The sequence below is a fragment of the Trichosurus vulpecula genome, chromosome 5 (assembly GCF_011100635.1).
Source record: "Trichosurus vulpecula isolate mTriVul1 chromosome 5, mTriVul1.pri, whole genome shotgun sequence".
In the NCBI taxonomy this organism is placed as follows: Eukaryota; Metazoa; Chordata; class Mammalia; order Diprotodontia; family Phalangeridae; genus Trichosurus; species Trichosurus vulpecula.
In genome coordinates this window covers 273,932,331-273,960,089 of record NC_050577.1, presented here as the reverse complement: position 1 = coordinate 273,960,089, position 27,759 = coordinate 273,932,331, and the positions used below count along the sequence as shown (strand labels likewise).

Sequence of the window (27,759 nt, the reverse complement as noted above, 5' to 3'; positions counted from 1 at the left end):
GGGAAAAAATTTACATCAGATATCTGATTTGGGTCTGATTCTGGAGAATTAACACAAATATGTAAAACCATGAGCCATTCATTCCCAACAGGATTAGTGGCCAAAGGATCCCAAAAGAAGAATTGCAACCTATTAACAAGTATTTGAAAAATTGCTCCAAATCATAAATGTAAGATAATGTAAATCCAAATTTAATGTAAATGTACATTAATGTAATCATAATGTACATCAAAGCAACTCACATCTACCAAATTGGCAAAGATGGCAAAAGTGGGAATAGTCAATGTTGAAAAGACTGTGGAACAAAAAGATACACTGTCGGTAGTGGTGGTGGTGATGGTGATGGTGGTGATGATGGGGCTGTCAATTGTTCCATTCTGGAAAGTGATTTGAAATTGTGCTAAGAAAGTGACCAAGATGTCCATACCCTAGGGGCCTGAGATTCCTGTGCTAGGCATACATATCTAAAGGTGTTCAAGGTACACCAAACTTCTTATAGCACAACTTTTTGAAGCGGCAAAGAATGGGAAATGAAGTGGAAGACTGAGGAATGGCTATATAAATTGTAGTTCATGGATGTAAATTGCTGCACTGTGAGAAACAACCCAGTAAAAGACTACAGAGATATATGGGAAGAATTCTATGAATTGATGAAAATGAAGTAAACAGAACCAAGAAAACAATATACACAATGACTATAAAAATGTGAATGAAAAGTTGACAACAATAACAAAGAAACTGAACGGTCTTATAAATATATATATATTATAATATGTATATAATATACATATTGTATATACTATAATTATAATAACCAAGCTTGACTCCTAAGAAGAGATAGGAAAATGTACCCCTCCCTTCACTTGAAGAGGTGGAGGAGTAAGGAAAGAGAACATTGCATATACTGTAGGGCTCAGTGGCTATGTTGGTTTTGCTAATTGCCCTTTTTTGGAGGTTTCTTTTTCATTCTTTGTCATGAAGAATAGCTCTCTGGATAGGGGAAAGGAGAGGGATATGTATAGAAATGAAGGTGATACAAAAACAAAAGATATCAACAAAAATTTTAAATAAAAAGAAGAGAACTGACTGGTTGACGTCAATCTTTCTTCATTCTGACTATAATCAGACTTCCCACTTTTACAGACCATTCTCCATTGTTCAGGGGATGAGAATCTAGTTAATGGATTCCCATGGTTTGATTCACTCTTGCTTAGTTTCACTTTCCTCCCTTTGGAGACATTTATTAGCTCTTAAATCTTCGTAAACTCTACGGAAGTGACTCTAGTCATCAGCTGAGGGGGAAAACAAAAGTAACTCATGCTTCTTACTCACTTTAAAGATCGTAGGATTGTCAGTTTAGAGCTAGAAGGGACTTTAGTGATGATCTAATTTAAACCTCTTATTTTACAGAGGAGGAAACTGAGGCCTGAGAGTTATTTTTACAAGGTCACACAGGTAATAAGTAGCAAAGTTGGAAATTGAATCATCATACAATTTATAATCTAGTGTTCATTCCTTTTTTCTTCCTTCCTTTTCTTTCTAAATTTTGAGTTCTAGATTCCCTCCCTCCCCCACCCAGGGAAAAGGCAAACAATATGATATCGATTTTGATATCATGTGAAATTATTCAAAACTTATTTCCATATTATTTGTGTTCAGTTGTTTCTGACTCTGTAACCTCATTTAGGGCTTCCTTGGCAAAGATACTGGAGTGGTTTGACATTTCCTTCTCCAGCTCATTTTATGGATGAGGAAACTGAGGCAAACAGGGTTAAGTGACTTGCCTAGGGTCAGCTAACATGCATCTGAGGCCAGATTTGAACTCAGGAAGATGAATCTTCCTGACTTCAGACCATACATTCTACCTGCCGTATTGTAAAAAAAGAAAAATAAAGAAAATGAGGAAATTATACTTCAAGCATTTTTTCATCATGAGTCTTTTGGAATTGTCTTAGATCAGAGTACTGTATTGATCAGAGTGGCCAAAGCTGATCATCATTACCACTTTTCTGTTACTGTGTGTGCACAATGATCTTCCAGTTCTTCCCACTTCACTTTGTGTCAGTTCATATAGGTCTCGCCATGTTTTTCTGAAACCATTCCCCTCGTAATTTCTTATAACATAATAGTATGCCATCACAATAATCTGCCGCAACTTGTTCATCCATTTCCCAATTGATAAACATCCCCTCAGTTTCCAATTCTTTGCTACCACAAAAATTGCTGCTATAAATATTTTGTGCATATAGGTCCTTTTCCTTTGACCTCTTTGAGGTACCAAATCTTTCCACAGCACCATGATGACTTTCCTAACTTGACTAACACAACTAATAAATGCTGCAGACAATACACAAATCCTGTTCTCATAACTTCAAATTTAGTGTTCTTTTCATCACACCACAGTTGCTTCTGTAGAATAGGATAAAAATATTTTGGTTTCTCTGTGGAATTTGATCATGCAGATTCAGAGTGGATTGTTTTTATGTGAAAGGTTTATCAGAAGGGTTCAGTCAGCATGGGATCCAGAAGCAGGATAAAGGGATTGGCTAGGAGGAACCTGGGAGTGGCGACTCATTTCTGCATTTCACAGTAGTAAGAGTACTGAATGAGGAGATGGAAAACCCAGGCTATTTCATCTACTAGTTATATGACCATAATCATGTTACGTTGAAAGACAGAGTGGCACAGTAGAAAGAACTTTGGATTGTGAGTGTAGGACCATGGGTAACTCTCTGAGCCTTGCTTTCTTTAATCTGTGAAATGGGGATAATAATAGTATTTGCCTTACAGAGTTGTGAAGATTGAATGAGATAATGTATACAAAGTGTTTTGCAAGCTTAAAGTACTATAGAAATGTTACTATAAACCTTAGTCCTTTTGTTTCTTCTGTGTCCTCATTCACTGTTTCTGAGCCTACTGTTTGCTTTTCTATTAACCTCTTATGCACAATTCATCCCTGATTTCTTAGTCCAGAATTCCTGTTCTGCCTTCACTTCCCTCTCATCAGACTTTGCCACAGAGGTGAGGATTTTAATAACACACTGTCCTCCAGCACTACATTTTTTGTCCTCAAGATATCCTTGAACTGAGTCATTGCCTCTAGTTATCTTCTCCACTCCTACTCCAGAGCATCTAAGTACAACCGGATGTTTTTTTTTAATTACGTTTTAAATTTATTTTTATTTTTGGTTTACAACACTCAGTTCTACAAGTTTTTGAGTTCCAAATTTTCCCCCTCTTCCTCTCCTCTCCCCTCCCCCCCACCCAAGATGGCATGTAATCCATTATAGGTTCTACATATACCTTTGCATTAAACTTATTTATACAATAGTCAAGTTGTAAAGGAGAATTATAACCAATGGAATGAATCATGAGAAAGAAGAAAGAAAACCAAAAAAGGAGGAAAAAAAGAGAGCAAATAGTTTGCCTCAATCTGCATTCAGACTCCATAATTCTTTCTCTGGATGTAGATAGCTCTCTCCATCATGAGTCTTTTAGAGCTGTCTTAGAACCTTGTATTGCTGAGAAGAGCCAAGTCTATCAAAGTACAACTGGATGTTCTAAACTGAGCTGTTTGGGCCCACCACCAATTTATTCCATGGCATTTCAACTATGCTCATCACAGCTACAAGGAAATCCTTCTGTTCATCTCAGATAGACTCCTTTTCATCTTGCCTATAGAAGCTGTGTCAAACCTCTACTCTAAAGTCCTCAAACTTGCCCCCAAACACATATTTTAAGCAGATACCTCACTGCCTACTTTACCCGGAAGATTCAGGTTATCTGTTTTGAGTTTCCTTATCTTCTCTTCTTCTATACCCTAATGAGAATACTACGTGTAAAGTCCTCTGGAAACTTTAAAGCCTGTGTAAATGCCCTCTGTGATTGTCGTTGTTATCATTCCTTTTTCTTCTCTGTGATCTCCAGGATAAAGCAGCCCTCTTCCTGGCCAAGGCTAATCCTTCAATTCAGCCCTTCATCTGACCCAGCCTCATCTCCTCCTAGATCTTTTTCAACCATTTCTACATTCTCATGACTCTTGACTCTCTTCCTTTTGGTTGACTCTTGCTCTTTGACCTACATATAGACTCAGGGCAAAATTCGTTCCTATAAAATGTATGAGACTGGTTTTAAACAAACTTGCCAGAACATATGAGTGTTGTCCTTCAAATTAGTCATAGAAGGCCCTGTATTCATGAAGATCATACTTGTGTTTACCACTTAATAACAAATGTTTAATAAATGCTTTTCATTCATTCATAGTGTAAAAAAAAAAGCCTTTCCTTGGCCCTGTTACTGTCTTAGGCTTTTGTCCTATATCTCTCCCCACTTACGGCTAAAGTTATAAAATGAGTAATCTAAGCTCTTTGCTTCCACTTCCTCATTCTTTGAAATCTTGCAATCTGACTTGTACCCTGTCTTTGATTTTATTGAACATGTTCTCCCCAACGTCACCAATGACTTTTTTCTTTCAAATTTTATTTTTTAAAACTAAACACCAAAAAAGCATCTATATACACATAGAAGGCAAAAAGAGAATTAATTCCACATGAAACTAAAAATTTCTTCATACCATTTGCTTTTCTTTTCAAAGTATATAACAAATTTCAAATGCTAGGTTCAAAACTGTCCTGCTGTTTTTGTGCTTCCCTCCGAACTTCCTGTTTTCTTCTGCATATTTTCGGAAACATTTCAATGGTGGTCTTTTTTTTTGACATCACTATTTTTGTCTGATTTTTAATTTTTTTGTTGTGTTCCTATTTTCCCTTTGACATCACTATTGATAAACCCCCAACTCCCTCTCCTCCTCTGAAATTATCTGAGGACAAGGGGGAAAAAGCCCTTGTAACAAATAAGCCTAGTTAAGCAAAACATTTCTACACAGTGGCCATGGCCAAGAATATGTGTCTCTTCCCCATCATGAATCCTTCACTTCAACTGTTAAAGGAGCCTGGACACAATTCCAACCTAAATAATCTCAAAGGTATTTCTATCTACCTCTGTGAGGAGGTAGGTAAAATACTTCATCATGGGTCCTCGGAGGGGCAGTTGGTCACTGCTGTAAGTCTTTCAAGGTTGTTTTTCTTTACCGCGTTATTGTCCTTGTATAAATTTGGTGTTCTTTGGTCCTACTCACTTCATGCTATTCATGCTACCCAGATTCTTTGAAATTGTCTTTTTGTCATTTCTTATGACCCCAAAATATTCCATCATATTTATGTATTTGTTCAGTCGTTCCCCAAATGTCTAAGGAGCAAAGATGTGCCATTGGATTGCAGTTCTTTGCTCCATCCTTCAACCCACTTCTTTTAATCCTCTCCTCAGGATCAGAAAGTTTGTTTTACCTGTGACAATTTCCTCTCTAGTTTTACTCTCCCTCTTTAACTTCCCCCCTGCCTATTCCTCCTTTCCCTGTTGAGTCTGATGCATTTGTACACCCAATCCTTTTGTGTGTGTGTGTGTGTGTGTGTGTGTGTGTGTGTGTATGTTCAACCCTCTCTTGTCTACTTCAGATGAGATGCTCATCTAATGTCCAGTCCCCTTACCCCTTCCTCTGTCTTTGTACAGTCTTCTTGTGAACTCCAATTATGAGAAACAGCAAGTCCTTCCCCTCATCCTTTCTTGCTCCTTTCTACATTAGCATATTCCTTCTTTTACCCTCACTTTCTCTTTCCTCTCTTAAACTCTCAGGATAAGATTAATCTACCTCTAAGACCTCTGTTTTTTGTTTTTGTTTAATTTAAGTCTCTCAATACTCTTTGAAATCATAAAGGTTCAGAAGAGGTATTTGTTTCTTCTCCTGTTAGAATATTAGTCTCAAATGCATCATCACAGAGCTGTTTTCAGTTGCTCAAATAAATTTTCCTCTTTCGGTTTCTTTACTCTTGTGTTTGTATTTCAAAGCTCCAACTCATTTTTCATCAGAAAAACTTGAAAACATTCTGTTCCATTAAAAAGGTCCATTTTTTTCCCCTTGCAGGATTATATTCAGCTTTACTGGATAGGGTATTCTTGATTATAAGCCTATCTCTTTTGCTCTTTGAAATATTGTATTCCAAGATTTCCTCTTCTTTTTAGTGAAAGCTGTAAGGTTTTGTGTAATCCTGACTGTAGTTCCTTGATATTTGAAATACTTCTTTCTGGATGCCTGCTGTATTTGTTCATCTTTGATGTGGGAACTATAGATTTGGCTATGATATTCCTAGACTTTTCCTGTTAAGAGTTCCTTTTTAGGGGCAGCTAGGTGGTGCAGTGAATAGAGCACCAGCCATGGAGTCAGGAGGACCTGAGTTCAAATGCAGCCTCAGATACTTGACACACTTACTGGCTGTGTGACCTTGGGCAAGTCACTTAACCCCAATTCCCCTGCCTTCCCCCTCAAAAAAAGGAGTTGCTTTTTGGAGGGGATTAATGGGTTCTTTCCATCACTACTTTGCCCTCTGGTTCTAAAAGATCTGGGTAGTTTTCATTTACAATTTCTTTAAATATAGTGTTCAGACACACATGCATACAATCTCTCTTTTTTAAAATCATGGTTTTCAATAATTCTTAAAAGATTTCTTTGTAATATCAGATAGCTTACATTTTCTTGGATTTTTTATCCAGTCTTTTGATTTTAATATTTCTTGCTGTCTCAGTAAGTCATTGATTTTTGTTTGGACTGTATTAGTTTTTAGAGAGTCCATTATTTGAGTACCTACCATTTCCCCTTCTACGCTATTCTATCAGAGCTTTTATTTCATATTTTATCTTTTGCTTCCTTTTTTCTTGGTATTCATGCGGTGCCTGTGGAAAATCCATTTTTTCTCCTTGGAGTCTATGTTTGTAGTTGCTGTAAAGTTAGATTTATTATAGTTTTTTGTATCTCTTGGTATTTAATTTAATCATCTCCAGCTTTAGTGGCTAAATTGCCAGGTTCTACCCTCTGCTGCATTTTTTGGGTTGGATAGTTGGCCCTGCTTGGTCCTGCCCTGGGTCCCCTGGATTCTTGAGCTGATCTCTACCTCCTGGGGTTAGGTTCACCTGAGGCTTAGAGTACCAGATCTTCAGGGCTCTCTCTGGGGTCTCAGGACAGTGTTAGGGACTTGAGACTCTCTGGGCCTGGGCTGCCCTGGTCTGAGCATTGCATCACTGAGCTGGTTGCTGCCCATTGCTGTTCCTCAAGGCTGCCAAAGTCCCTAGCCTAGGACTTTATAATAACCTTGGTATTTTCTCAGGAAAACCCTCTGCTCTACCTTTTAACAAGGAGGGAGGGACACCACCCAGGTCCCGTCTCCAGTCATTTCGGTACTTATCTTGCTTGGGGGTAGAGGGGCTCTCTTATTGCTCACGGATGGCTAGCTCACTAGTGCAGTCCTAGGGTAGAAGAATTCACTTACTCGGGCTTCACATTGGATTTCATCACCATTATTCAGTCTGGTGCAAATGTCAGTGTTTTGCTAGAGTTGGTATGGAGCTGGGCAGTGTGCCTCTGTTCAGGCAGCTACCTTGTTAAGAAGGATTCCAAAGTCCTCTTAATTGTCTTTTTCTCATTTCTCATTCTTCTTGACTTTTCTTTAGGCTTTGCTATTTTTGACCACACCCTCCACCCTGATATTTGCTCTTCCCTTGGTACAAGTGATACTGTTCTGCCCTAGTATTTTCTCCTACCTGTCTGACTACTTTTTCTAGGTCTCTGTCACCCATCAGCTTCCCCCAAGGCTCATGCCTGGCCTGCTTCTCTTTATACTCTTACGTGGTGGTCTTATCCATTCCTATGACTCCAGAGATCACTTCTATGCAAATGACTCCCAACCTCTTCACAGAGCTTTAATCTCATTTCTGACTTCCCAATGGATATCTATCCCTGACACCTCCAGTTCCATACTCTCCTCTCTTTAATTTATCCTCCACACAATCAGCAAAACCATCTTCCTAATGTGCAAATCTGATCACATTATTCCCTTGCTCAACAACCTTCAGTGGCTCCTCATTGTACCTCTAAGCACAAATTCCTCACCCTGGTATTTAGGGCCCTCCACAATCTGGCCCCAACCCACCTTTGCAGCCTTATTCCATATTCATGTTCTTTATACTCTACTTTCTAGCCAGGGTAGATTCCTTAGTCTCATCCTCTCTTCTACCTTTGGCCATCTGCACTCCCGTAATCCTGGAGCACATTTCCTCTGTGTCTTCACCTGCCATAATTCTTCTCTTATGCTGTCCTCTCTATGAAACGTTTCTGCTGCAGTATAATGGGGCAAAACACCCCAATGCATTTGGACCCAGAAAACCCAGAACTTAATCCTGATGATGCCTTCACTGACTTCCCCTCCTTGAAACCCAGTTTCCTCATTTGCAAAATGAGATAATAATACCTCAGCTCCTTAATTTCCAGGGTTGTTTTGAGGATCCTCGATATTCACATATATTATCTAGTTTCATCTGCTCATATTACAAATGAGGGAGTTGAGGCCCAAAGAGATGAATGACTCGCTCAACTTGTCATTTGAATCCAGGTCCTCTGGCTCTCATTCAGTTTCTTCGCCATGTTGCTCAGATGATCACATAATATCCTCACATTTCTTGTAGCACTTTGCCCTTCACCCTTGTCACATTTAGCATCTTTATTCGTGTGCTTGCCTTTTCTTCCCTTTTTGAGTGAAGCAATTGTGTTGTTTTCCATTTCCGTTCCCCCAATACCTAGCACAAGGCCTTGCAAACTGCAAATGCTTATTCAATGTATGCCAAGCTGAACTGACAATAGTATTTACATGACCAAACTTCACAGGTTTGGTGTGTGGAAAGCACTTTGTTTCTAATGGCTTATTTTTTTTTTTTTGATTGACCATCAGTACAAGTAATTAAACTGGCTTAGTAATTATTTGCACTTTAGTTACTTAATTTCAGTGAATAAAGTATCATAAGACATGCCTCTAAATCAAGGGTTGTTAACCTATGGGTTAATATTACCAAAGGATCCATGGATAGATTTAAGGTGTATCTTTATTTTCACTAATCTCTAACTGAAATTTAGATTTTCTTCTACTATTTAAAAACATTATTCTGATAAGGGATGCATGGGCTTCACCAAACTGCCAACAGGGTCCATGACACAAAAAAGGTTTAAAAATCTTTGCTATAAGTCTTCATCAGATTCTCCCCTCCCCATTTATTATTCTCCCTATAATTGTAGCTACTGTGTACTCTAGTCTTTGGGTTCTGCTTTTTTTTCTGCTTGGCATTTTTATAAAGGTCTTCTGAAATTTCTTTGTATTTCCCCTACTTGCTGATCTTAATTGCATTGTAGTATTCCCATTCCATGGGTCAGCTACGTGTCACAGTGGATAGAGCGCCAGGCCTGGAGTCAGGAAGACTCATCTTTGTGAGTTCAAATTTGGCCTCAAACACTTACTAGCTGTGTGATTCTGGGAAAGTCACTTAGCACTGTTTGCCTCAGTTTCCTCATCTGTAAAAAGAGCTGGAGAAGGAAATAGCAAACCACTCCAGTATCTTTGCCAAGAAAATCCCAAATGGGGTCACTAAGATTGGACATGACTGAAACAACTGAATAACAACAAAAATTCCATTACATTAATGTACCATAATTAAACATTCCCCTACTGGGGACATTCAGGCTGCTTCCTAGTTCTTGCTGTTACATATAATCCTGCCATGAAATCGGAAAGCACTTTGCAAGCAGTCATGCGCTGTACATGTTAGTCCATCTGGGAGATGCTTTGAGATGTGGTAGAATGGTACTTTTGTACTCTCTATTCACTTAATCTATGTTTGTTGACTATGAATGGTGGAGACAGCACTAGACCCAGAAACAGAACCAGGCTGAAGTCCTGTCTCTGTTCCTTATTAGTTGGGTAACCATGGGCAAATCAATTTCCCTAAGTTTTCTTTCCATCATCCATGAAACGGGGATAATATTACTTATCCCACCTATCTCATGGGGTGTTTGTGGGATGATGGATTTAACTGACTTAGCAGCAGGAAATGTAAGTTATCTCTACAGCTCTCCCTCTGGTTTGGGATTTCTTATGGGCTTTGCCTGGTGTGAAGCCCAGCAATCTCATAACCATTTCAAACCTGAGTTCTTTGTTCCTTTATCAGAATCTTCACTTCCCTCTTACCCTGTCTTTCTATCTCTGTTTTTGTTGTGTGCTACGACTAGATTGCCATACAGCCCTGAGAGTAGCGCTTCCTCAGCCTCTCTAACCCAACATATCACACGCTTCCCCCAACAGAATGTGGCAAAACTGTTCTGTGAAGCGATAGGTGTGGCAGACTTCCTTCCCCTATCTCCACCCTTCTCTTCCTCTGCTAGAGCTGGGGCCCATCTCTTTAGCTGGAGACCTGGGAGAAAGGGATCTCCCCCTCCCCACATTACTTATAAATCACAGACTCTTTGGCCCAGATCAATATTTGGTTCCCAAGATTTGTTTAGAGGACAATGAAACAAGGTTCCAAGGCCCAGGAGTAGAAGGACAATCCACGTTTGCCTTTGGGAAGGAGCAGCCGCAGCTTGAGCCCCTGGATTTTTTGGCCTGGCCTGTTGGGCTTCTAGTCTGATTGGTAGAGGTCTTCTTAACTGGCTCTTTAAGTCAAAACTTTGTGTGTGATTTTGGGCAAATCACTTCTGCCTGGCCCTCAGCTTCCTCATCTACAAAGTGAGATGTTCTTCAAAGTATTTTCTAGTTCAGACAATTTAACAATCTATAAGAGTATGAGTATACTTAGTTGTTGCAAGGAAGGGTTCTATTGTGTGGGGTGATGGAGAGCAAGAGAGGAAGGGAATCACTGGAAAATGGCAATGATCCAAATTATATATCAAAAAAGCAACTAAAAAAATTACTTATAAGTATAGTTCATAGCAGGATCATCTGCAATTGCAAAAACAAAACAAAATAAAAACGTGGAAGCAACCTTAATGTCAAACAACAGAGAAATAGTTTAATAAATTGTGATATATTAACATAATGGAATACCATAAAGAATAATGGAATAAGGAATTAAAGTGTGCAAGTATGAGTAGTATAAAGAGATCTGGAGAGATTTTTATTAAATAATGCAAAGCAAGAATCAAAAACCAAAATCCAGAACTAGAATCATGGGATAGACAATTCTGACCCTATGAGCCGTGAATGAGAATGGATGGAGAATCCTGGTGGGGACTTCACAGGAGAAACTAAAAAAGTTTGATGGTGCTAGCTGCATTAAAATTAATTAATTTTGTGTAAATAAGTTTAATGCGAAGTTATATTTAGAAGATATATTGGACTCCATGCCATCTTGGGGAGGGAAGGAGGGGGGGTAAGAAAATCTGGAACTCAAAATCATGCAGAACCGAGTGTTGTAAACTAAAAAACAAAAAATCTTAATTAAAAATAATTAATTAATTTAAACATGTAAATACTTATTAAGCAAGTGTGGTTATTTGCATTGATGTTTAATTCTCAATTTCTAATAAAACATTTAATTTTAGAAAAAAGAATCTATGGAATGTGTGGACCCAGAACCTCAGCTTTTCTTCCCCTTGAATCAGGACAGACACTTGAAGATTGGCCCTGGCTCACATCAGGCTAGGGGAATTTCTTTCAAATGATAGAAGAGGAACAAAAAACTAAGTTACTTCTTTCTCTTTTTTTGAGACAGAATTATGGTAATAATAAGAAATGGTGGTCAAGAAAAATATGGGGAAAATCATGAGGCCAAAAGAACCAGAGACAGCCAAGGAGAAAGGCGGGGGAGGTAGGCTTCCCCTCCAGCAGACTGAGGCTGGCTTCCTGAGAGAGATCCTTCTACTGAACAATGTCCAGGGCCCATGGGGATAAAATTGGAAAATCCCTGAAGAGGACACTTCTTTAAATTCAGGAATCTGCAGATTCCCTGGGGGGGAAATCTTGTGCCAATTCACCAGCCTCATCACCCATGAAACTTCATAACAGGCTAAGTCTTGCTCTCCAGTGGGACAAACCCAAGCCCCTCTCCTCCTGTCATTTAAGGCATTTGCTTTATCTAGAACACCCTTCACTGAGCTCTCCTAGTTCAATTCCTGTCTCTGTCCCTCATATTTGTACCCTGGGTGTGTGCCCCATGTATCCCCTATCCCAGTACTCAAGCACAGGACGGAGCACAGGAAATCATCCTCATGGTACAGTGACAGTTTGGTGTCTGGCTCTCTGCTTGAGAGGTGGGTGGTAAAGGCCCTTCCTTCTCATGCCTTCTCCCCTCTTGAGGCAAAGCTTAGGGAAGAAAAGGACATTAGCTCACATTTATATAGCACTTTCCTCCAGCTTCAACATAACCCTGTGTGGAGTTGGGTAGTGGAAGGATTTTTATCCCCAATTTAAAGATAGAGAAAACTGAGACCCAGAGATATTTAGTGATACGCCCATGGTCATGGTGCTAGTAAGCTGCAGTCAAGACTAGAATCCCGATCATTAAATTTAGATTTAGATTCAGATGAGATTTTAATCTACTCCAGCACCCTGACTTTACAGATAAGAAAACCAAGGTTCAATTGCACAGGGGAATAGGCAAAAGTAAATAGTAAATAGCCAACCTTAGTTTTGAAATGTCATCTGACTCCCAATTCTGTGCCCTTTCCACTACAAATATAGAAGAAATTCTGGTAATAGTTTGGGTGGTAAAGGGATTAGAAGAATTGGCTACAATATTTGTTTTTAAATGAATAGGAGCCATATAAATTTTTAAAATTTTTTGTTTTTAACATTCTTTTTAAAAATTTTGAGTTCCAAATTCTCTCCCTCCCTCCCGATTCTCCCCTACTCACTGAGAAGCTAAGACATGTATCAATTAAACATGCGATATCATGCAAAATATATTTCCATATTAGCTATCTCTCAAAAAAAAAGGCCAGGAAAAATAAAGTGAAAAAAAACCATCCTTCAATTTGCACTTAGAGTTCTTGATAAATATTATCTTCTATATGTAGAACACTGTGCTAGCTGCTGGGAGAGAGAAGCCCAAAGTTTATTCCATCCGTAAAGATTTGCAGAATGATGGAATATGTGAGTTGGAAGGCATTTCAGCAGCCAGCTAGTCTAACCCACCCCTAAAAGGAATTCCCACTCTAACATATCATTTCGGTGGTCATTCACCCAGGAAGGGCACTACCTCTAAAGGCAGCCCGGTGAACTTTTGATGGCTCTAATTGTTAGAGTTTGGTGGGCTTTTTTCCCCCCTGATGCCAAGCCTAAATTGGCTTTTTTTTGTGATGGCCACCCATTGATCCTGGTTTTGACCTCTAAGACTAATAGAACAAGTCCAGTCCTACTTTTTCACATAACAGCCCTTCAAACACTTGGCAACAGACATCATGTTCTTCTAGAATCTTCTCTTCTCCAGGTTAAACATCCACAGATCCATTAACATAATTATAGTCATTCTGACTGAATTCCTGTGGGGGCTCGCTGGCCTATCAGTAGAGACACAGAGACTGGGCCTTTGATTTCATTTGTATATGGGGCTCCTTGGTAAGGAAACTCTCTCTACCCAACAGCTCAGCACTTTTTCTGCAACTTGTAGTCTTAGGAAGTTGCTTAGATAGACTAGAACACTAAGTTATATGACTTGCCCAGGGTAGACCCAGGTCCTTCAGGGCCCAAGGCCAGCTTTCCAATCATTACACCACTATCAACGTTCCTCTCACACAGTGGTGCCTAGAACTGGTCACAATGTGATGACTAAGCTAGAGCACAGTAAGTTATGTTCCTCTTAATGCACTTTGTTAATTCTAGTAAGTGGAAGTGATTCACACAGATTTTTATGGTACGAGGTAATATGAATATGGTGCTGTTTTACGAGTACACAGGAGTGGTAGAAGCAAAGTTTACCTGGTGCCTTTCTAGCTGTCTAGTCAACACTTAACTCTTCCACAAAATCTTTGATCCAGCTCTAGCAGCTTCCTGTTCCTCAAGCTTAAATCTCCCCCTGCCACTTCCATACTTTTTCACTGGAAGTCCCGGCCCTCTGAACTGCACCCCTCCACCCAATCCTAGACCACTCTACTTTCTCACTGATGCTTAATTTCCCTGGCTTCTTCAAGACTCAGCCCAAACCCCACCTTCTGTAGGAGGCCCTTCCCAATCCTCCCATCGTCTCATGCCCTCCCCTCTGAGATGGCCATCTTGTGTGTATCTGCCTGTTTACACACAGTTTCCCTGTTAGATTGTGAGCTCCTTGAGGACGGAGAATATTTCTGCCTTTCCTAGTTAGAGCTAGAGTGGAGTAGCAGCTGTGACTTTGTTGCTGTTCACCCTTTGTTCCTGAAGAGGACCAGTGACATCAGGATGGTAATGTCTTGACTGGCAAGCAAACTGGATTTAAGTGAGTCATCAGCCCAACTCTCTCCTCCTGAGTCATTGGAGGCCAGAGGTAAGACAGGTCAAGAGACTGTCAATGGCACCTGATGCAGTGGGAGACCTTGACCTTTTTAAGCTAAGGTCTTTCCCAGGAAGTTTGTCTGAGGCAATGCCCATTCAGTAATTACAGGCTAGGTAAGAATTTTGCCTTCATAAAAGAACCAGTCTGAGAGGGGAAGATCTTCAGAGTTTCTTGGAATAGTGAAGAAAGCTGATTAGAAGTCAGGCCTTTCCCCTTCCCTAATCTCATCTGACACAAAAAGGCTATGTGACCCTGGACAAATTTACTTTTCAGGGCTCTCTCAAACAGGGCTTCATGTACTCTCAACTACAGCCAGATCTAAATGAGTCTGGGAAATATTTAACAAAATAAATAAAAATACAATGAAACATAGATAATGTTAATACATGGTTTTCTGAGTCAAGCCTGAAAGGATCCTTTTACACACACACAGTTGAGTATGACACCACTGCTCTACACAACTCTCTGAGACTCTAAATTGCACAGAAGGTGCTAACCTGGATTGGTAGGAGGAGTTTCTCACCTGGGATTTCCCTATATCAGTGGTTCTCAAACTTTTTGGTCTAAGAACTCTTTTTCACTGTTAAAATTATTGAAGACCTCAAAGAGGTTTTCTGTATGTGAATGACATAAATGACATCTTAGTGATGAGGGTACAGTCTCTGGGAACCCCCTTGAACCTGGAATACAGGTGGCTCTCTCATTGTCTGTCATCTCCAGGTAGCCTTCAGCTATTTTCCCACCCTGGAGTCTGACCTTCTCCTGGTCCCATCGGGCTCCTCCTCAAGACCCTCCCTAAAGCCCTCCTCTAGTCACCCCAGACCACCCCTCAATCCCTCCCACAGTCTTTCTGTATATAATCTCCAACTTGCCTCCATGAGGACGCTCAGATCCAATCGAGCTCAGTAGATTGAATCTGGCCCGCTTGTGAAAACAGGCATCACAAGGGCTGGGATTTCTTAAGACAACCGTTATGGTGAATCCCCAATAAACTTTGTCTTTTCCCTTGGCTGAGAAGGCTTGAGTCGCATTCTTTGGGCAGGACCTGGCGTGTAGGTATTTTGGGGTCTCGAGCACCCCTAGAAACCTATGGTTCCCTATAATCATTTTTCTTAAACCTCTTCATTAGTACTATGAAAATAGTTTTGACCTCAAGGACCTCCTAGAGAATCTGAGAGTCCTTGGACCACTTTGAGAACTACAGCCCTATGCCAATGAAATCCTAGGTCCCTTGTATCTCCAGTGCTTATCACAGTGCCTGATACATGGTGAGCATTTAATATGTTTGTTGACAGACAAAATAAAGAGTGCTGTGAGAAGCTTTGTCAGGCATGGCCTCCCAGCCCACATCCGGCCCCCTGACCCACTTCAGACAGCCACAAGTCCCACCCTACTGCTTGCTCCCAGCTGAGCTCACTCAGTGGAAAAGGCTGATAGGACTGTTAAAGCAGGGTCAAAGAAGATGTGAGATAACAAGTCTGGACATTGCTAAACCCTGGCTCCTCCTAGACCCTGAAGTCTCCACCAATGATTTTCCACAGCATCTAGTGATTTTCCAAGAGTGAATCTGCTCTCCCTTGTACTAGAACCACTCACCCACCCCAGTCTCAACTGTTTATCTTTTGTGAAGTTTAGATGAAACAAAGGAGCAAAGAAGACAAAAATCAAGAAACCACAACCCGCAGCCCATAGATTTGTAAGCTGGGAGAAACTTGCTCGACATCACATAGCTAGTAAATGTCAGAAGCGGTATTTGAATCGACATCTTTTTGATTCCAAGAGGCATTTAAAATCACCAGAGAAGAGGTTCAATGGCCTTCTATAGACCTATGCAAAAGACGTTTCAATAACAAATTGCTTTATGCAAGTAGATGGGGACAGTGGATCAGCACAGGGCCAAAGGAGAGATGCTATGTTCTTTCATCATCCTGGGTATTTCTTATGTCACAGGAAGGGCACAGGGAGTGGCTGCCAGCTGCTCACACCATCAGGAACATGCCCAACGCTGACTTACTGCCTTATTTTCTAGGTGCCTGTCTGCCTAAGCACAAGAGTGAATTTTACAGACCTAATCCTTATGTTTGGGGAGCTTCTGATCTACTAGCATGTTTCAGGGCCAGAATCTCAGTCAGGGTCAGAAAAAAGAATCCTCCTGCAGACTGGGGTGGGGGTGGGGCAGGGGTGGGGCTGAAGTGATCTGAGGTGAGGCAAGTCACTTAACCTCTTCTGGGCCCCATTTCTTTCATAATATGATTGAGTTGGACTAGATTATCAGTTCTCAACCTTTGTGGTCTCAAGATTCATTTGTTGAGAAAAGCTTCTGTCAGGCGGATCATTTCTATTGATATTCACTCTATTTAAAATTAGGACCCCTTTACCCTCTTAAAAATAATTGAGAACAGTTTCTGTTGGGGGGGAAAAGAGGGTCATATCTATCAACATTGTCCCTAACTGAATTTAGGACCCTTTTATATTCTTAAAAATAATTGAATAGAGTTTCTGTTTAGGTGGGTCGTATCTATCAACACTGACTGTAAGTGAAATTAGAAGCCTTTTACATTTTTAAAAGTTAGGTGGGTCATACCTGTCAGTATCTATCCTAATTGAAATTAGGACCCCTTTACAGTCTTGAAAATGACTGAGAAGAGCTTTTATTTAGGTAGGAGCTATCTATCAATAGTGAACCTAATTGAAATGAAAATATCTTAGTGTAATTATGACAATAATTTTGACCTCGAGGATGCCCTGAGGGCTGCTCGGACCACACTTTGACTAGACGGTCACTTTCCAGTTCCAGACCTCCCAGAGCCCCTTTGCTGGTGGCAAGTTGGACTGGACAACCCCAAGTAAGGTCTTTTCCAGCTCTGAAAACTTATGAATCACCAGGAAGTTTAGGGTCCAACCGCCGGTACTTAGGCTCATCCATTCATCTCTGAGATCATCTCTGCAAAGTGCTTTGCCAACCTTACCCTAGATAATATCTTTCTTCCTTTCTGGAAGGGCCAGAGAGGGTATCACTCCGGGAGTCTGAGGACCGGGGTTCGAATCCCAATTTCAGTGGGGGGATGGGAACTTGGATTTGAATCCTGTTTCTGCCACATCCATTCCCCTCTTATGGGCCTGGGTCTCAGGGTTAGAAAAAAGGATCTTATAGATTTCTCCCCCCTCCCCTTAGGCAAACTGGGGCGGGGGAAACAAGTCACTTGCCCCAACCCCCCAGGGTTCAGTGTCCTCCCATGTAAAATGATGGAGGAGGAGGAGGGTGGGGTGTTAGGTAAGGCCCCTTCTAGCCCCAAATCTGTGAAATAGAGTAAAAATAACGGGGAGGGTGAAGGGACAGGGCTGGGGTTGCTGAGCCCCTGGGGAGGGGGGGTGCCCCTCCTGCCCCACCCCCCCCCCCCCAGAGGTCAGACGTGGGGGAGGCCTCGAGGCCCTGCGTACCTTCTCCTGGGCCCTGCTGAACTTCTTCTGCATCTGCTTGGCCAGCAGGCCCGCACTGCTGCCTGAACGCTCGGCCATCCCGACCTGCCTTGTCCGACTGCCCGACCGACCGTGGGCCCCCCAGGAGCAGCCTCTGTCACCCTGTGGTTTTCCTCCAGGGCTGCCTGATGAGGAAGTGCCTGGCTCCCAGCATGCCTTACATCCTGTGGTGGGGGGGGGAGCGGCTCCTGCTCTCCTCCCCAATTACCACCCCCCCCAACCAGGATCCCGGGCCTAGACTACCACCCCAAGGATTCACCCTGGGGTGGGGTAGGGGCCACAAGACCCTCCACCCAGAGGGTGGGGGTGGGGAAGGATGGACACCTGCTCTCCTCCCCAAATAATCACACCCACCCAACCCCCAACACACACCCCAAGGAAAGAGGGCTCCTAGGCCCAAACCAGGCCCAGACCTGACCACCCCAAGGATTCACTCTGGATGTAGAGGAGGGGAGGGTCTCCTGGGCTCAAACCAGGCCCAGACCTGGCCACCCCAGGATTTACCCTGGGATTGGGGGAGAGGAGGATCTCCTAGGCCCGAACCAGGCCCAGACCTGGCCACCCCAGGATTTACCCTGGGTTTGAGGAAGGGGAGGGTCTCCTGGGCCCAAACCAGGCCCAGACCTGACCACCCCAGGATTTACCCTGGGATTAGGGGAGAGGAGGATCTCCTGGGCTCAAACCAGGCCCAGACCTGACCACCTCAGAATTTACCCTGGGTTTGGGGGAAGGGGGGGTCTCCTGAACTCAAACCAGGCCCAGATCTGCCTACCCCAAGGATTCACCCTGGGATTGGGGGAGAGGAGGATCTCCTGGGCTCAAACCAGGCCCAGACCTGACCACCCCAGGATTTACCCTGGGTTTGAGGGAGGGGAAGGTCTCCTGGGTCCAAACCAGGCCCAGACCTGACCACCCCAGGATTTACCCTGGGATTAGGGGAGAGGAGGATCTCCTGGGCTCAAACCAGGCCCAGACCTGGCCACCCCAATGATTCACCCCAGGGGGTGGGACTGGGACCATCAGACCTATCACCCAGACCCACAGGCTGGGGGTGCAAGTGGGGTTGAGGAGGGGTCAGGCTCCTCAATCAGGGCCCATAAGACTTCTTCTTTTAAGTCTTTCCCTCCTGCCTCCCAGGGGGAAAGGAAGCATCTGTGCACCCTCTCCATCTCAGGCCTTATCCTGGGAGCTGGGGAAGAGTTTTGAAGAGCAGCTTTGGAGGAAGGCGGGACAGAGGGCAAGTACCAAATAAAAATCCTGTCTTCTAGGAAAAAGAGACGTATCACCTCTAAATGCATACTCTCTCATCCTGATCCTCCTTAATGCTAGTGTCTTCTCGTTTGATTATCTCTCGTTTGACTAATCTATCTTGTCTGGGCATAGTTTTTGCTTTGTTGCCGCCTCCATTTGACTGTGAGCTCCAGGAGAGTAAATTTTGCTTTTCTTTGTATCTGTAGTTCATAGTTTGTCTTTTTACACCTTACTCCCCTAACTCATCTTCTGCTATCCAGGGACACTGGCCTCAGTCCCCCAACTATGGGGCATTTTTCACTGGCTGGAACATCCCCAAGCCTTGATTGAGCTCCCTCCTCATCTCCATCTTATGGCTTCCTTCAGTTCCCCTTTCCAGTCTGAACTGAACCCTTCCCCAATTCCAGTAGAATATAATATGCTCCTTGAGGGAGTGTCTAATTATTTCTTTGTGTGTGTGTGTGTGTGTACTAATATCTAAGGGCCTAACACAGTACCTGGAAACCACTAGTAAACCATCAACAAATACCTGTTTAACTGATAACCTGGCCAAAAGGAGGTTGTTACAGTTGGCTAGGCTTGAGGTGATGAGGTCCCAGACCAGGGTCATAGCTATGGAGATAGGAGGAATCAGAGCAGAGAGGAAGAATATATGAGGACTTAGAGTTTTAGAGAAGGGGATGGGATGTTGGTACCTCAGGAGACACTAAGTCTGGTACAAAGAACACCCTTTGGCCAATGCCAAGCTATTCTCAGAGAGAGACTGCACAGAGGCATGCTGGGAAGTCTGAGGGACCTGCCTGCAGCCCAGCTGTTGCCTTTGCCCACCACCATCTATAGACCATTCCCTTAGGAGGGTCTCCTTTTCTTTTTCCTCCCCTCCGTTTCTCAGTTATTGGCTCTGAGTGCCCGAATCTTTTGGCTAACTTCTAGTTGTCATCTAGGTGCATTTCTTAATTTAGGCTACTAGTGTGACAGGGTAGCTGGTCTAAGTTGGATTTTCTATCATTGCAATAAGAACCTTAGTCCCCCTTGTCCTGTCTTCAGAGTAAGCAGAAAAAACTGCTCCTTTTTCTTTAGACATTCAGTCTTCAGAAGCAAAAAGAATCAATGAACTAACCAACAAGCATTTATTAAGCACCTGCTAAGTTCCAGGTATTATGCTAGGTCCTGGGGACATAAATACAAAAATGTAATAGTCCTTTGCCCTATAAGAACTTACAATTTAGAGAGAGGAGGTAGTATGTAGACATATATGTACATGCATATATAGGCATATACAAAATAGAGACAAATACAAGATAATTTTATGAGGAAGCCATTAACCTTTGTGTGTATGTGGGGGGATTTTTTTGGGGGAGGGGGAGAGATCAGTAGACTTCAATTAGAAGACAACACTTGAGCTGAGCTTTGAAACTCTGAGATTATCTCCAGTTTATCATATATGTATATATATACATATATATATATATAATATATATATATGTATACATATATACATACACCTTCAGAGCAGGGACAGTGGTTTTTTGTTTTTGTTTTTGTCCTTCTTGGTATCTGGTGTGCTTAGTATAGTGCCTGGCACATAGTAGGCGATTAATAAATGCTTGTTGGCTGACCTTGAAAGAAGCTAAGGATTCTAAGATGCAGAGGTCAGAAGGAAGTATGTTACAGGCCTGGGTCATGGAGACCAGAGAGGGAGTGCCTTGCAAGAGAAACATTAAGGATGCCAGTTTGACTAGACTGTAATGTGTGTGGAGGTAAGTAATTTGTTACAAGGCTGGAAAGGTAAAATGGGGGCAAGGTTGTGAAGGGCTTTAAGTGCTAAACAGAAAAGCTTATATTTGCTCTTGGAATTTCTTATTTTTTCTTTTTAAAAAAATATTTACTTATGTTTCCCCCCAATTACATGTATAAACAATTTTAACACTTAGTTTCTAAAATTTTGAATTCCAAATTCTCTCCTTCCCTTCCTTCTCTCCCTTTCTTATACATATGCAGTCATGTGAAACATATTTCCATTAGTCATGTTGTGAAGGAAAACACAGGAAAAAAAATAAAGTAAAAAAGTATGCTTCAATCCGCATTCAAGCTCCATTAGTTCTTTCTTTGGAGGGAGATAGCATTTTTCATCAAAAGTCCTTTGGAATTGTCGTAGATCATTGTATTTATGGTATTAGCTAAGTCATTCACAGTTGATCATTGTATAATGTTGTTACTGTGTACACTGTTGTTCTTCTGGTTCTGCTAATTGCACTTTGCATCAGTTCATGTTAAGTCTTTCCAGATTTTTCTGAGAGTATCCTGCTCTTCATTTCTTATAGCACAATAGTATTCCATTACATTCATATACCACAACTTGTTCAGCCATTCCCCAATTGATGGGTATCCCCTCAATTTCCAATTCTTTGCCACCACAAAAAGGGCTGCTGTAAATATTTGTGTACCTATAGGTCCTTTTCCAATTTCTTGAGCAGGTGACGCAGTCAGACTGGCACATTAGGAAAAATAGCTTTGCAGTTGTGTGGAGGATAGACTAGAATGGGGAGACTAGAATTGAGCAAACAAGTCCAATTAGGAAGTCATTTGGAAAGTCCAGGAAAGAGATGATAAAGACCTGAACTAGGGTGGGGGCTAGTGTGAAGGAAGACATGAGACATGAAGAGATGTCATAGATGTATAAATGATAAGGTTTTACAAATGATTAGATATGTAAGATGAGGAAGAATGAGGAGTCAAAGATGATGCTAAAGTTTTAAATCTGAGGGTATGGAAGGATAGTGGTACTCTTGAGAGAAAGAGGGAAGTTTGGAAGAGTTAGGTGGGGAGAGGGGAGAAATATATAATTCTGTTTTTTTCACCTATTAAGTTTGACTTGTAGTTCAAAATGCCCAATAGCTATTTATGGTGATGCGTGATTAGAGCCTCAGGGGAAAGACTGGCTTAGATAAGTGTAATATCAATTGAGTTGGGACTTTCTTACTGTTTTAAAATGATTAATTAAGTGTCTTTGAGTCTTACTAGGTGCTAAGCCCCAGGCCCAAACCCCAATTACGTGTTAAACCTATGTGGGTGTGAACTGGTAACAAAGGTGGGGCCCCAGGTGGGGCTAACTAAGGGAGGGCCTAGTTTACACATGAGTTTGAGTGATAGGTTTGGGACATCAAAGGCTCTTAGACCACTGGGTTTAAGTTGCCTCTTTTTGACAATTTTAGGTCGCATGGGTGAGTTGTTGGTAACTATGAATTGTATTGGGTCTGTCTGTTGATGTTTGTAATTTGTTTGTATTTTGCTCTGAAGTTCAGGGTGCTGGTCTCTTCCCCTGAACTAAGTGAATGATATTTGTATGCTGAATTAAAGTAAGCTTGTCAACCCCTTAACGCTGCTTTCCTCAGTGAAGCAGATCCAAAGAACCTATGCTTTTGCAGCATGCTGGTAGCGTTCTTGTTGTTGGGCTTGTGTTGATCTTTTACCCCCACAACAGCTGCTAGCCAGATTGTTGAAACAACAAGGCAGCTAGGTGGGCCAGTGAATAACTCTAGATTTGGAGTCAGGAAGACTTGAGGTCAAATCCAGCCTCAGATGCTTACCAGTTGTGTGACTTAACCTCAGTAGGCCACGTCTGTAAAATGGGGACAATAACAGCACCTACCTCCCAGGGTCGTCACATGGATAAAATGAGATAATGTTTGTAAAGCGCTTTGCAAAATCACCATTTTAGTTATTAGCTATATAGCTCTGATACTCATCTGTATAGAGATGGTGACTAAGTCCATGCGAGCTGTTGTGGTCACTCAGTAAGATGCTGTACAAATAGGGTAGAGACTTTGGTGTTACCCACAGTGAGGGGATGTGATATGGATAATGATCTAGTAAGGAGACAAATGGAATGGATCAATAGGTAAAGGAGAACCAGGAGAGAGCAGGGTCATGAAAGCCCACCTAGGAGACTGTATCGAGGAAGAGTGTCAAAGGCTGCAGGGAGGGCAATAAGCATGAGGACTGGGAAAAAGCCTCTAGATTTGGCAATTAAGAGAACATACATAGCTTTGGAGAAGGGAGTTTTAGTTGAAGAGGTTAGAAGCCAGAGTGCAAAGAGTTGAGGAGTGAATGAGAGGAGAGGAAGAGGAGGCCATGAGTGTAGATAACATTTTCTAGGAATTTGACTGTAAAAAGAGGAGTCAGAGGATGATAGCTTTAAGGAATGAAGTCTAGAGAAAGTTTTTTTTAAGGGTAGGGAAGACAAGCCTGTTAAAGGGGCAATTTGCTGGAGAAGATAGAAGAGTGGTGGGATCAATGTATATATGTGTGTGTACACGTGTGTATATTTATTATATACATATTGCATATATACATATATACACACATATGTGTGTATATATATATATATATATATATATATATATATATATATATATATATACAGAGAGAGAGAGAGAGAGAGAGAGAGAGATCCTGTTGGGGATAAAACCTATCTCTTCATCAGAGATTGGAGTAAAGTAAGAGCCCAAATGGCTGTGAGTACATTATTTTCCTTCATATCTCATGACCCCTTGATATCATATCCCATTTTCATTCTCACTTCAGTCTTCTCTTCACCTGATGAATTATCTCATCTTCAAGTTTTCCACACTGCCCTTCTGTGGTTGGCTCAAAATGGAACCCATTGACCTTCCAAAGGGCTGCTGGGAGCTGATGATCATCACAAGTTATCTTATCTTCTTATTCGCAGTGTGAAGATCCTGTTGTCCTGTTGCCTATTTTAGTTCTAGTTCTGTTGTGCTGATTTATATTCAGCTTGTGGTCCTCTATTTTTGACTACCTCCCTCCAATCCTCCCCATTCCCCCGCCACCACCCCAGTCTTCTTCCTTTTTTTCTTCTCTGGACTGGCTCTTAACTCTTTGCTTTCTTCACTCTGGCTAGTTCCTCTCAACTTTTTCTACCTTTCTGCACCGCACTATTTCTCTCCACTCTCCCCTTTTATCTCTTTTCTCCATCTTTCCTCTCTTTCCTGCTTCTTCCATTCCCTTCCTCCTCTCTCTTGTCTTCTCTCCTCCTTTCTTCTCTTTGTCCTCATCTCTTCTCCCTTTCTCTTTTCCCTTCTCTGTTTGCTAGCATGTATCTAGGAGGCCCAGTTATATTCTGATTCCAATTTACCACACATCCAGGCTAGATATTCAATGAATAGTCAATGAATATCAACTTAATGAGTACTCTGGTGTTGTACTTTTGGCTCAGTTGTGTAATTTTATCATTATGAATCTTCCCTTCACTGATGTTGAGCCAGTCAGTCAATCAACAAGCATTTATTAAGCTTTTACCAGGCACCAGATATTGCACTAAGTGTTGTGGATACAAAGAAAGGCAAAAGACGGTCCTTAATCTTAGCCAGTTCCCATTCTAATGGGGGAGGCAACATGTGACTAGTGATAGTAATAGCTAACGTTAATATGGCACTTACTGCATGTCAGGCATTAAGCGCTTTATAATTATTTTCTCATTTGTTCCTTGTAACAATCTTGGGACGTAGGCACTATTATTACCCCATTTTACAGATAAAGAAACTAAGGAAAAGAGAGGTTAATTGCCTTGCCCAGAGACACGCAGCTAGTAAGTGTCTGAAGTCACATTTGAACTCAGGTCTTCCTAGCTCCAGGCTGGTCACTCTAGCCACTGCACCACCTAGCTGCATAGGAGATGTATACGAAGTACATTGGAGGGTAATCTCCGAGGGAAAGGCGCCAGCAGCGAGAGAGACCAGGTAAGCCTCCTATACAAGGCAGGATTTAAGGTGAATCTTGAAGGAAGCCAAGAGATGGAGATGAAGAAGGACAGTGTTCTACACATTGGGGATGGAGATTGCCTCCACTCCCACCCCAAGCCAAGGTGTAGGTCTGGAGATGGAAAATGGAGTGGGGTATGTGAGGAATAGTAACACAGATCTAAACCCTTCTTTGACCAAGAGTTTCCGTGGCCTAAAATTTCATCCCTTTGGTGGCAGGGCCTATACTGTCTTTTGCCTCTTTTTGTATCCCCAGCATTTCCAACATTGTCTGGCACATAGTAGGTGCTCAGTAAATGTTGATTATTGCCCAGGGTTGAGCTTCTCTAAAATTAGCTAGGCTGGATTTCAGACGAGAAAGACAAGCCCGTCATCTCACTGATACTTGAAGCTTTCCCAGATTTCCAGCTTCATGGAGAAGGTGAAACTTTCACCAAGCCTTGAAAGAAGCCAAGGGTCACCTTCAAGGGAAAGGTGAAGAATACGGGTGAGGGGTACAGCCGGTGCAAAGGTATGGAGGGCAGGACTTAACCAAAGCTTTTGTCCTGCTGGTATACCCTTTGAGCACTGCTTTGCTAGGCATGCTAGGCAGAGGGTATGCTCAGGAAAAGCTTAGTCAAGGATAACACCTTGTTAATCAAGTTAATAAGATGACAGGATGAGGCCTTTGTCCTGGTACAGCTCTTGGATGGAATGTCGAGGCTATCTGCCCAGGATACTCACTGATCCAATGTCTCTCATTAAGGATGGCTGATAGATTGATAGCCATTTTTTACACCTCAGACAAAATCCTCTGGCCTTACCTTTAAAAGGAATTAGGAAGGGAGAACAGAGGAGGCATCTAAGTATTGCAGTGGATAAAGAGCAATGAACTTGATGTCAGGAAGACTTGAGTTTAAATCCTTCCTCATCTGTAAAATAAGGAAAATTAATAGCACCTACCTCAAGGGTTGTTGTGGGGATCAGATGAGATAACCTACTTACATTTTGCAAACCTTAAAGTGCTATACAAATGTTAACTGTTATCACGTTATCAATTTGCTTCCTCTATTTTAGCTGTTATCAGTAGGACAGAGTAAAAGACTAAATGTGAGAATGGCTATCAGAAGAAACCACATCGCTCCAGAAGTTCTTGAAGTAAATAAGGCAATGGTGTGGTACGGCACTATGTCAGGCTGGTAAAAGATTAACGGTCCCTCCCAAAGGCCGTTCTTTGCAGTCTCAAGTGGGTCAGATTATTCCTTCTCAATGATTCCTTCAGCTCTTCTCCTTAGGCAGCCACTTCTCTCAGCCTTCTTCCTTGACTTCTTCTGGAGAGTGGTTTTACTTTCAAAGTGAATTGGAGAAGACAACAGTAGGGGAAACAAGCCCACCCTCTCTGCCAAGCCTGAGTTCTCATAGCTTCCTGCAGCCAAAGCTGCCGACACATTTACCTAGAAAGTGTTAAGTCCAAGTTTCTCTCCCTAGTCTGGAAAGTAATGTGTAGTGAATGAATAATTCCCTTTCTGTGGCTCAAGCCCCCAAGCAGAGAATTTCTCTGGCAAACTATATACATTAGTTGTAAAATTAATTTCTCTCTCCTCCTCGCCTTCCTCCTTCCTCCCTTTTCCCCGTGTTTGTACAAGGACACGTATAGATCAGTAAGGCTACGATTAACCGCATTGATCACGTTTAAAAGAGAAAAAAGAAAGACAAAGCAAAGCTTTGAAATTTGTATTTCTTAAATTTATTAATAAGTTTTGTTCCACTTTCTTAGAGTGGGATGGGCTAACTTGTCAGTCAAAGTCTGGCTATGTCAGTCCAGTCAGGGCCACTCTGAAGGGGATGGGTCAAGATCTACTCTTGAGCCAGTGGGTACTATTCTTGGCAAGGTCAAAACAATGCTACCTAAGAAAAAAATGTTGCAACGATTGGATCTATCGCCAAATTAAATGAGCTGCCCGAGGAGGTTGTAGGTTGGCCCTAGCAGGAGGTGTTTAAGAAAAAAACTATATGACCATAAAGAAAAAGACTATATGATCTTCTTTTACTAGAAGTCTTCCCTATCCCTCTTAATTCTAGTACCTTCTCTCCATTAATTGCTTCCAATTTATCCCATGTATAGGTTGCTTTGTATATATTTGTTTGCAAGTTGTCTCCTCTATTGGACTATAAGCTTCTTGAGGACAGAGACTATCTTTTGTCTCTTTTTGTATCTCCAGCACTTAGCACAGTGCCTGGCACATAGTAAGGGCTTAATAAATGTTTATTGATTGACTGATAAAGTACATATTTGTAGGGGGAATTCTTGTGCAGTTGTGGGCTGGACTAGATGACTTAGATTTCTTCCAGTTCTGAGATTTTATGACTGTGAAATTCATTTCATTAATTTCAGCTGGGCCCTGGACACATTTATGCTGTTCTTCAACTGGACTCCTACCTCACTTCCCAGCCTGTATCGGTCATTAGGGTGGGACTTTTTTTTTTTTTTTTTACTGTTTTCTCTTTTGGAAAGCTGATGTAATCAAGTACCTTTGATGAGTCTTGCCTTTCAAATGTAATGGCAAGCAAAGTGAACTTTCTGTTGTCTTTGTTTTGGAGGGCTTCTCAGCACTAAGCAATCTTTGAATCAGGAGTCTTTGATGACCTGCCTACCTCAAGGGAAGGCCTAGTTCACATAAGTTTGAGTTGCATGGTTGTGATGCCCTTTGACCTTGAGAGGTGTAATAAGATCTGAGGTTGGCGTTTTGCCTTTGGGGGTGCATTCATTGAAAGAGTGTTGGTGATGAGACTCTGGGTAACCAGTGAAGCAGCACCCCCCCTCCCCCCTGGCTTTGAAAACCCAGATGTTGGTGCTTCTCAGGTAACT

The 27,759-nt window shown here is 41.8% G+C and overlaps 1 protein-coding gene across 1 annotated transcript in view; it reads right to left on the bottom strand.

Annotated features, from left to right (window-relative positions):
• BIN2 (bridging integrator 2) overlaps positions 1 to 18,579 on the bottom strand; it is a 47,636-nt gene extending 29,057 nt beyond the window's left edge. The window contains exon 1 of the mRNA XM_036762101.1: positions 17,839 to 18,579. Coding sequence (XP_036617996.1) covers positions 17,839 to 17,916 — 78 coding nt within the window. The 5' untranslated portion in view covers positions 17,917 to 18,579. The remainder of the gene's footprint in view (positions 1 to 17,838) is intronic.
• Positions 18,580 to 27,759: the final 9,180 nt, after the last annotated feature.